The following is an 8,939-nucleotide window of genomic DNA, read 5'->3' on the forward strand; positions in this document are numbered from 1 at the left end:
GTGAGCATACACACTCTATAGCAAAAACCTCTCAAACAAAACAAATCAAAACAAACAAAAAAACAAACCGTCTCTCTCCTAGCCTCCCAACCAGATCCTCACTCAACCACAGCTGCCATCTTACCATGTTCAGCCTCCTCTTGGTGGTGCAGAAGGTGACACCGGAAACCAGGGGCAAGGCTTCCACCCTAACCATTAACGTTGGCCATTAACCTTGTGTCCCGGGCTGCCCTGGCCTCTCTGGGCTCCATCAGCCAAAGAAGAGGTAAATCCCTTGCTTCCATGTGTCAAGTCTAACATGGTCAGACTCCGAGCAGGTGGACCTGTGATCCCCTGGGAGTGGGTAGAAGAAAGGAAGGACCCTGCTTCAGAGACATGAAGAAAACGGGGGGCAAGCAGTGGGCATGGAGCACAGAGGGGGGCACTGCTCTGTGCCGAGTGCCAAGGCCAACATGACAGGTCGTGGCTGGAGGGCACAGGGAGACGACTAGAGCACTGCCCTGGAGAGCAGCACCAGAAACTCGGACAGACCCCGCGGTACCATCTCTATAGGGGGAAGGGACCTCCATAGGAATACTCTCCCGTTTGGCTGTTCCCCTTGGTACAGGCCGCAACAAGGCATGAGTTACACAGCAACTTACTGAGAATGATGAGAGTAAAAGAGAAGAATGCAGCTCTCCTCCACAGATGCATAAGGTGTTCTCTCTCCATGCCCCCTACACAGCAACTTACTGAGAATGATGAGAGTAAAAGAGAAGAATGCAGCTCTCCTCCACAGATGCATAAGGTGTTCTCTCTCCATGCCCCCCCCACACCCCGCTTGCAATTCTGAGGCTCTTTTTCTCGGTGGTGAATGTGTCACCCCAACAAGTGCACGGCGACATGCCAGGAGGTATCTGAGGCCATGAGAAAAACATGGCACTTCTTCTAGGGACCTATTTTCCCCCATGGTAAGTAACTGAACATGCTTATACAGAAAGGCACAAATGCCACCTTCAAATAATTTCTATTAATAGAAGAAAATCTAAGACTTCAAAATATGCTAAGCCCGCCCCGGCAGGCCCCCAATTGTGCATCTGGGAATCCATCACTGCCCCGGGGAAATCAAGCAGATGGGAGGAGGAGAACAGGCAAGGAAGATGTGGTTAGGCAGTAAACTTAACCCCCTAGGAGGAGAAAACGGTGAGCACCTGATGGGACAGCCTCGCCCCCGCGACACAGCCTCAGGAATTAGCACGCCAGGCACAGCTCCCGTGCTGGCTCCCGCCCAGCTTCCCAGACAGCAGCACACCACGCCAAGGCCGATCCTCAGCGCCAGGCTGGTAGGGCACGCAGGGGAATACCAACTCCCTCACGCATAACCCACTTAACAGCCAGACAACCACCACCAGCCAGACGAAGCATGGCTGTCGAGGTCTGAGCCAGGAGGTGGAATGAGAGGGAAGGAGAGCTGACAAGTCCCTGGGCAGAATCCAGACACCCTACAGACACCTCACAGCAACAAGTTACAGAGCCTGGGACCAGGGAGAAAATCCAGAGTGGGTACGTGTGTACCTGCAGGTGCGTGCATGGGAGGGGAGAAAGAGCCAGAAAAGTGAAAAGGAAGGATAAGAAACAGCCACACAGCGGCCAGAGGAGAATGGAGGCCAAGGAGAGGCCAGGACTCAGCTCCCTTTTGGGAAGAGGTGACAGAAACCTAGGAAGGGGAAAGAGAAATAAAAGTGGGGGAGAGAGAAGAGCTCCTTGGGGCAAGGTTAGAAGACACCCAGAATGGGGAGGGACAGAGAGAAGACTGGAAGACTGGAAGGCACCCCCCACCACGTGTTCATGCACACACCCGCTAAGCCTTGCAGCTTCTGGCATTTTCCAAACTAGGCCATTTAGGGCTAAATGCAACTTGAAAGATCCCACTCCACACTTCATGGAAGATTAAACTGCAGCCCAGAGCAGGGGTGGTAACTTGCCAAAGGTCCCGTAGCTACCATGTCAAAGCCTGGGCTCAAAGCCAGGTTCCCTTATCTGCGGTCGGACAAATCCCACCGCACCCCAAAAGGTGAGAGCAAAACACCCCACAGACGGGGCCTGACCCCAGGCCTAAAACTTTCTTCACGGGCTCAGGTGAAGGTTAATAAGTGAACAAACGTTCCTCTCCCTCTGGAATACCCTGACCCATCCTACTTAGATGAAAAATGACCTCGGAGTAGCATCTTACATTAAAATTGTGTTTTCTACTCTGGAAAGAACTTTCATTCACCTAATGCACAGACCTGAAAAGCAGGCAGACCATGCACTTCAGTCCCACCTCACAGCAGAGGAAACACACCTGTCCGAAGGCATAGGGCTAGCAAGCAGCAGGGCCGCCCTTCAGCCCAGGCCTCCTCCCACGCCCACGTTTCCTCCATCACTCCTCCAACCTGCAAAGACACTTCCACACCGGCGCAGCAGATTCTCTGGCCGTGCCCCACACCCACCCCTTTAAAGAGGAAAAGAAGAGTGGCCTGTTCACTACTGACCTCTCTGGTCACCTCCACCCAAACCTCAGTGACATCTCTCTGGCTGCCAACCCTTCACTGGCAAAACAGGAAGCTGAGCTGGAAAGGACCAGTGATAGGAACCTCCCGGGGCTCACTGGAGGGAGGCCAGCTCTGGCTGACCGTGTGCTGTAGAACAGGGACGTTGAGCACGGTCGGCTGGTGCTGCCGACTCACTCCACTGCAGACAGCCACGAACGTACTCCCAGCAGCACTGCTGTCATCCCTGGGAGTGTCTCATTCACACTCTGCGCACCCACAGGACAATGGTGACAGCTGTCATCCCGGACCCTTGCTGGCTCCCCAATGATGCACAGAGCAAGGTGAGACATGGGGGTGAAGGACTGGATGAGCGTGAGGGCAGAACCCAGCTTCGGATCATCTTATCTAGCAGTGGTCCATGAGGACTGCCACCAGAGTGGCCAGCAGGGACCAGAGCTCTGAGCTCTGGGAAGATGTGGTTGCAACCTGCCTCTAACTTCAAACTCAGACCCAGGCACTCTTGCTTCTAACATAACCCACTTTGGTGCCATAATCTAGCAACTTTATATTTATATTTTAAAAGCTATTAACATAGCAGTTAATACTTCCTCTTACAGCGATCAAGTCAATGAGCTCAGAGGCAACTACATGGAACAGCCTACCCTTTTGGCTTATCTCTCCTAAGCCCTAAGATGTTCCTCCAAGCCCCCAATTTTAATTTTGGCAGATCAAAATTCACAAGATTTTCCCGGTGGCGCTTTTATTGGCTCTAGACATCATGTCTGCAGACTTTGGTCCTGAGTTCTGTTTGCTCCACATCCCATTCTAACCACCGGCCCAGCAGGTTCAGGCACCATGAGCTGGGTGTTCTCGAACCCGTCTGAGGAGCGGAGAATCAGCTTCTCCCACCGGGCAGTTCTGGGGTCCACACAGCAGGGAACTGCATACAGGGAGAGCTGGGGTGCCCTGAACATATGAGTCTGAGGTCTTTGCCCCAGATTTGAACTTCACCTACTCCGTGAGGCTTTGCTCAACCCTTCCAGGCAGAAGCAAGTGGCTCCACTCTGCACTGACAGCCTCTGCTTCTATCCCAGCACTTTTCGCCCAGCAATGCAATGGCTTGGTTATGCATCTGCACAGCAGGGCTCCTCGAGCATGCTGTGATTCATCTGTGTATTCTCAAGGTGCTCCGTGAACGCTTGGACATGGCTGCTTAGTGGAGCCGGGGGGAGACAGCAACGGAATCAAAGCTCCTCTGCCCGTGCCTGCCAGCCGAAAGCCTCATGGACATGCCCCACTGTCAGGCCCCGCCAGCTCTGCAGAACCACCCTCAACTTCACATGTGGAAATCCTAAAGTGCCCTGTTCCAGCAGATAAGCTCTGCCACTTTGCTGGTCACACAGAGCACTGCTGGTAAGATACGAGAGACAGAGAGATGCCTGGAAGACAAGAATACTTTCAGATCAACGCGTACCAGAATTAACCAAAAACTAAGATCTCACCCACTGCCCATGAGCGGTCTGTTCTGTGCAGTTAATGTCTGAATGAATCTTGAGTTGGGAGGCCAGATACACGTGTGCACACACATACTCACGCTCGTGGCTAAGACTTATTGCCCTGGTTTCATTCAGTGCTTTGTCAAAATATAAATCTCCTTCAATACTCTCCAATCTTAGGCAGAACAAGCTTGAGGTCATTAACCTGTGTCCCATAAGTTCGCCTGTGAATTCCAACTAACTAGGAAGAGGGTGACACTGAAGAGGGCTCATCCACGCTTGCTTAACCTGCCGGCAGCAGCAGGGCTTGTGACTCAGGCAGTAAGCGCTGCGTTAAGGGTTAACGGGTCCTTCAAAGGCCTGCGCCACTCCAAAAGCTCAGGACAGCCAGGTCTCCAGCTGGTACCACAACCTCGACGCGGTGGGCAGCAGACACGTCCGGTGGTAACGGCCCGGGCTGGAGGGAAAGCTCGGGGTTCTCGCAGCAGACCTACCACAAACACGCCCACGGGGTGACTCTGAAAATCACCTTGCCTCTCAGGACATTGAGGTCCCCTCCTCTATAAAACAGGGATGCCCCTCTGCCACCCATTTTCCTCTCATAAGGCAAAATAAAGCAACCCATGGAGACAGCAGAAATGGAAAGTTCCAAGGAAGAAGGGGAGAAAAGGGACAGGGCTGGACAGAGAGGGGGAGAGCCAGACCCTCCGTCTTCTCACGTGTCACTAGGGAATCTGCCCCAGGGAATCAATCAAGGACAGTTCCCTGCTCCACCCATCCAAGCCCCTCACGTACTCCCTGCCCACCAACCACCATGTCCCATGTCCCCAGGACGTACCCACAGTCTACCCAGCAGATGGTGCCTTGTCCTTTCACAGCCTGGGCCACAGTGGACAATAACCTGAGATGATTTTCAGCTGCTGCCTCTGTAAATAAATAAATAAATAAATAAATAAACAAACATCTGTGCCCAGAGCACTAAGCCACCCTGCCATCCTCCCCCAAAAGTGGGGAAGAGGAGCCCAACCCAGAGGGGTGGCAGTCTTGAGCCCCAGCTAGAATGCCTGCCCTGGTACCTGCCAGGGCAGGGCTGCAATCCAGAAGCAGAAAGCCCCAACTCCACCATCCTCGGGGCCTTCCGCTGACAAAGAACCTCCAACTCACCCCTCCTTTAAGCCACACCTCATGCCTAATGCTTCCAAGAAGCTCCCAGTCAGACCTTCCACTCCGGCCGAACCTATGACTCTTTCCTTTCTGGGACAAATGTCTAAGTCCCATAAACAGACAGACTTCTACACCTGAAGTAGCAGCCAATCTTGCTGTTCGCTGTCTGCCCTGGCCCCCGCAGGGAGGGATAAGAGCTAGGCACACTGCCCTCCTCTCCAGGTACGTTCACACATCCAGGAGCTTGGCTCCACTGGTATCGAGGTGAGGTCTGCACGCCACACCAGTCTCTAAGGGACCACTGCCAGCTGGACCCGTCACCGGCTCATTCCCCAGAGGAGAAAAGACGGCCCAAACAGCATCTCGGAGGGTCAGCTGCAAAAATGTCCAGAGGCAGGATGGAGTGACTATAAGAAAGGAAGCTCTTGTCACTGGCTCAGGTGTCAGTTCGTGCGGGTCAGGGCCAAGCACCTGGATGCTACTGTGGGAGGGCAGAGTCTTGGGGACTCACATCTGTGACCAGGGTTGCCACACTGCCTGCCTGTAATGATCCCCTGCCGGATGGCTGTGGCCAGTGTCTGACTCCTGTGCTGGCAGGCTCCTGAGTCACCTTCCCACGTGACACCTGTGAGCATACTTGAAAGGCCCACCAGGCAGACGCTGGCTGGGAGAGTGCTCGGCTGCCTCCTCCCATCCACGACATCACGAAGCCAAGCAGAAATGTCTGCATTTGGTGCCTCCTCAGATCTCCTCTCCCAGAGCGGATAATGGTAGCTGTTTGTGATTACAAAGCATGCTGAGCCTTTCACAGAAGGAACAAAGAGCACCGTTCAAGAGACATGTTCGAGAGACATGCGAGCGCTGGGAGTCACTGGGAGGAGGCACTCCCAGGAAACCACTGTGAGGGCCAGGAGGAGGGCCAGCAGCAGAGGAGGTGGGAAAAGCCATTGTTCCAGCACTTGGGCTTCTGGGAAGAGGGGAGGGGGGAAAATGAAGCACAACAATATAAAATACTCCCTACCCGAGCCCTGCATGGCAGAGGGAGGCACTGCGAGGAAGGAAGGGGAGAGGGAAGAAACCCAGCCTCTGTGCTGCTCAGAAAGGTCAGGAGTCTTGTGCGGCAGGCATGGCCAAGGAGGTGGGAAGGTCAAGGAATCACTCAGCCTGGCCTCCTAGAAACCCACGGCAGGAAGGAGCCTGCTAAGTTGGAAGCAAAGGGGTCTCTGCTGTCGAGGAATCGGGCTGTGGTAGCTAGACCAGGGAAGGAACTGGGACATGACTTGCCGAGGGGAGCAGAGACAGGAGAGCTCAGGCCCGCCCTCCTGCCCCCAGCCCCTACCAGACTCCACCTTCCCACCCTTACTTACCACAACTGCCTGGTCTCAGCTCCACTCGGGTCTCAAAGCCCTCCCGTCATTGCAGAATTAATAGTCTCTTGCTACCCTCCAACAGAGGGGCCGAGAGGCAGAGGAGACCAGCCCTACCATCTGGTAGACCTCGACCGACTCAGTTATTCCCCTGTAGTTTCAATTTCCTCATTTGTAAACTGGATGCTATCTGACAACCTGCACTGCCTCCCTCATGGCCAAAGAGCAAATGACACTTATCGCAGAAATATTAGGTTGTCAGGGAAGTCATAGACATGTTTTCCTGATTTTCTTTGCAAAAATGTGTCATGACTTTTCAGACAATAACTTGCAAAAATGTGTCATGACTTTTCAGACAACCAATAATTCCAAGTCTTTCTAAGATGACAAGCTTTAAATGACAAGGTCAACCTAGAGAAGAAACTTAGTGTGTTCTTTCACGGGCTCCCATCCTGGCTCCAGGAGCATCCCAGGGGGCATGGCACGTTTATTCAGTGCTGGACCTTAAGAGGAATGCTTCTTCCCCCTTGCCTCAGTCTCCCCTGTCTTCCTGACAGCAAAACAACGCTAGTCACACATTGGACTCTCAACGACAAACTCAGAGTGTGTGCCAGACCTCGGAAGGGGAAGGAGCAGGGTGTGGCAATGAAAAGAGCCTAGTGCCAGGATGCCTGGAGGACACAGGCTCCAGGAGGGCACATGGCAGGAACATCCATCAGCCCCAGGTGCCAATGAGTGTCAAGGAGGAGCTGCAGCAGAGCGCAGAGCCCAGAGTGCAGAGCCCAGAGCTGGCTGCTGCTGCTCCAGGGCACAGAAAACTTGGCAGCCCTGGAAGCACAAAAACACTTAACTCTGCTGAAATGGCACCAACAGTCAGCCTTTGGCCCTTCCCCACAGTCATTGCCAAGAGCCAAGCAAACCTCTCTGCCTCCACTCTGCACCGCCCCCCCTCAAGGTCAGAAGAGAGGCAGGCTGCTGCCCCTCCCCCAAGGCAGCCACCATGCCCAGCTCCAAATCCAGGCTCACATCTGACCCCAGAGCAAGGCACATGGGGCCAGGCAGGTCCAGGGCTGCCCGCCTGGACAAGTGTCCCCAAGCCTGGGACCAATTCAGCTGGCGACAGGCTGGCCCAGTCGGTTAATCAACAGCTCCAGCAAAGCTTGCTCTGGTGGGGCATCGGTTGTGCCTGAGCAGGAAGTCAGGATGTCCATCCCCAGGGCCTGCCTCTGTGGTCTCTGTCCACCTCCACCACCTCCTCTCCCTCCTGAAGTAGTGAGGGGCTCCAGAGGGCTTCTCCCAAGAAATACTCATGAAAAGGAACTGAAGCCACCCCCAGGGTTGCAAAAGCAGCAGCACTAATGCCCCTCCACGCCTCTGGCTCTGGCTCCTGAAAATGTCCCTCTGAATCTCCCCAAGTGGTTTTAGTACTAAGGTCTGGCACCTCTCACCTCTGCCCTTGCCCTTCCCACCCCACCCTACCCTGATGGATGGTCCCAAGGTCAGAGAGGGGCACTCACCAGATTTGGAGTAAAGCACCAGCACATTATTCCGGGTCCTGAGCAGTTTTTTCAAGTCCTTGGGATCAGAGATTCTCTCGATGAGTGGGGAGACCTTTGCAGAGGACAGCCACGTCGGCAGGACCACCTGAGGATCAAAGAGCCAAGGTCCATGAGTCCCAGCTTCTGGCCAGACCCGAGGAATACACAGTGCTCATAGGTGAGTTGCCTAGAGCACATTTTAGTTCTGGGAACAAGGGCAACCCAACACGCCTCATAGCCCCACACCCACCTGCTCCTCTCCAGCGACACTTCCCAGCCCACTCCAGCCTCCAGCTTCCCCCTTCCTCTCCTGGCACCTGTATAAAGCAGGCTGCGCCGTCACCCATCAATCAAAAGCTCCCTAGAAGAGTCGTGTGTATGTTCTACACGTTACCCAAATGTCATACTCTAGAGAGATATGAAAACTCCATCCCACCTAGAAGAACCAAAGCATAAACTCACAGGGAAGCAAGATCATCCCTTTCTATTTCGGATGGGAATAAATGCATGAGAAGGTTCTCAGCTTTTCTCATTCAGCCAAATGATCTCAGGAGGCCAACCAGAGATTCTCCCCCAGAGAAGCTTAGAAAACTTCAGCACTAGAGGTCCCAGGCACATAGAAGGGTGGGCTGAAAGCAGTAGGAATCAGGAACAGTCACAAAGCAGACCCCCTCACTCGGCCCTGCAGCTGGGCAGCAGCCCCTCACCCACCTGGCAGAAGACAAGGGGGTGCTAAGTAAGAAAAGCTCTACTGGGAGACACCAGGCAAAGCACAGGAGGTGGCCCTTAGAGAAAACAAGGGGACAAGGGAAAGTCTTCACACTGAACCTGGGCTGCACTCGTCCCTCCAAGCTCCCTCCC

At 54.0% G+C, this 8,939-nt stretch overlaps 1 protein-coding gene across 1 annotated transcript in view; it reads right to left on the reverse strand.

Moving 5' to 3' along the window:
- The window catches only part of PDIA5 (protein disulfide isomerase family A member 5), a gene marked incomplete at its 5' end in the record, with an annotated part of 73,377 nt that extends 65,193 nt beyond the window's left edge, over positions 1-8,184 (reverse strand). The window contains 2 exon segments of the mRNA XM_014590180.1: positions 4,848-4,935; positions 8,058-8,184. Coding sequence (XP_014445666.1) covers positions 4,848-4,935; positions 8,058-8,184 — 215 coding nt within the window.
- Positions 8,185-8,939: the final 755 nt, after the last annotated feature.

This window comes from Tupaia chinensis, unplaced genomic scaffold (genome assembly GCF_000334495.1).
Source record: "Tupaia chinensis unplaced genomic scaffold, TupChi_1.0 Scaffold000415_1, whole genome shotgun sequence".
NCBI classification, from domain to species: Eukaryota; Metazoa; Chordata; class Mammalia; order Scandentia; family Tupaiidae; genus Tupaia; species Tupaia belangeri.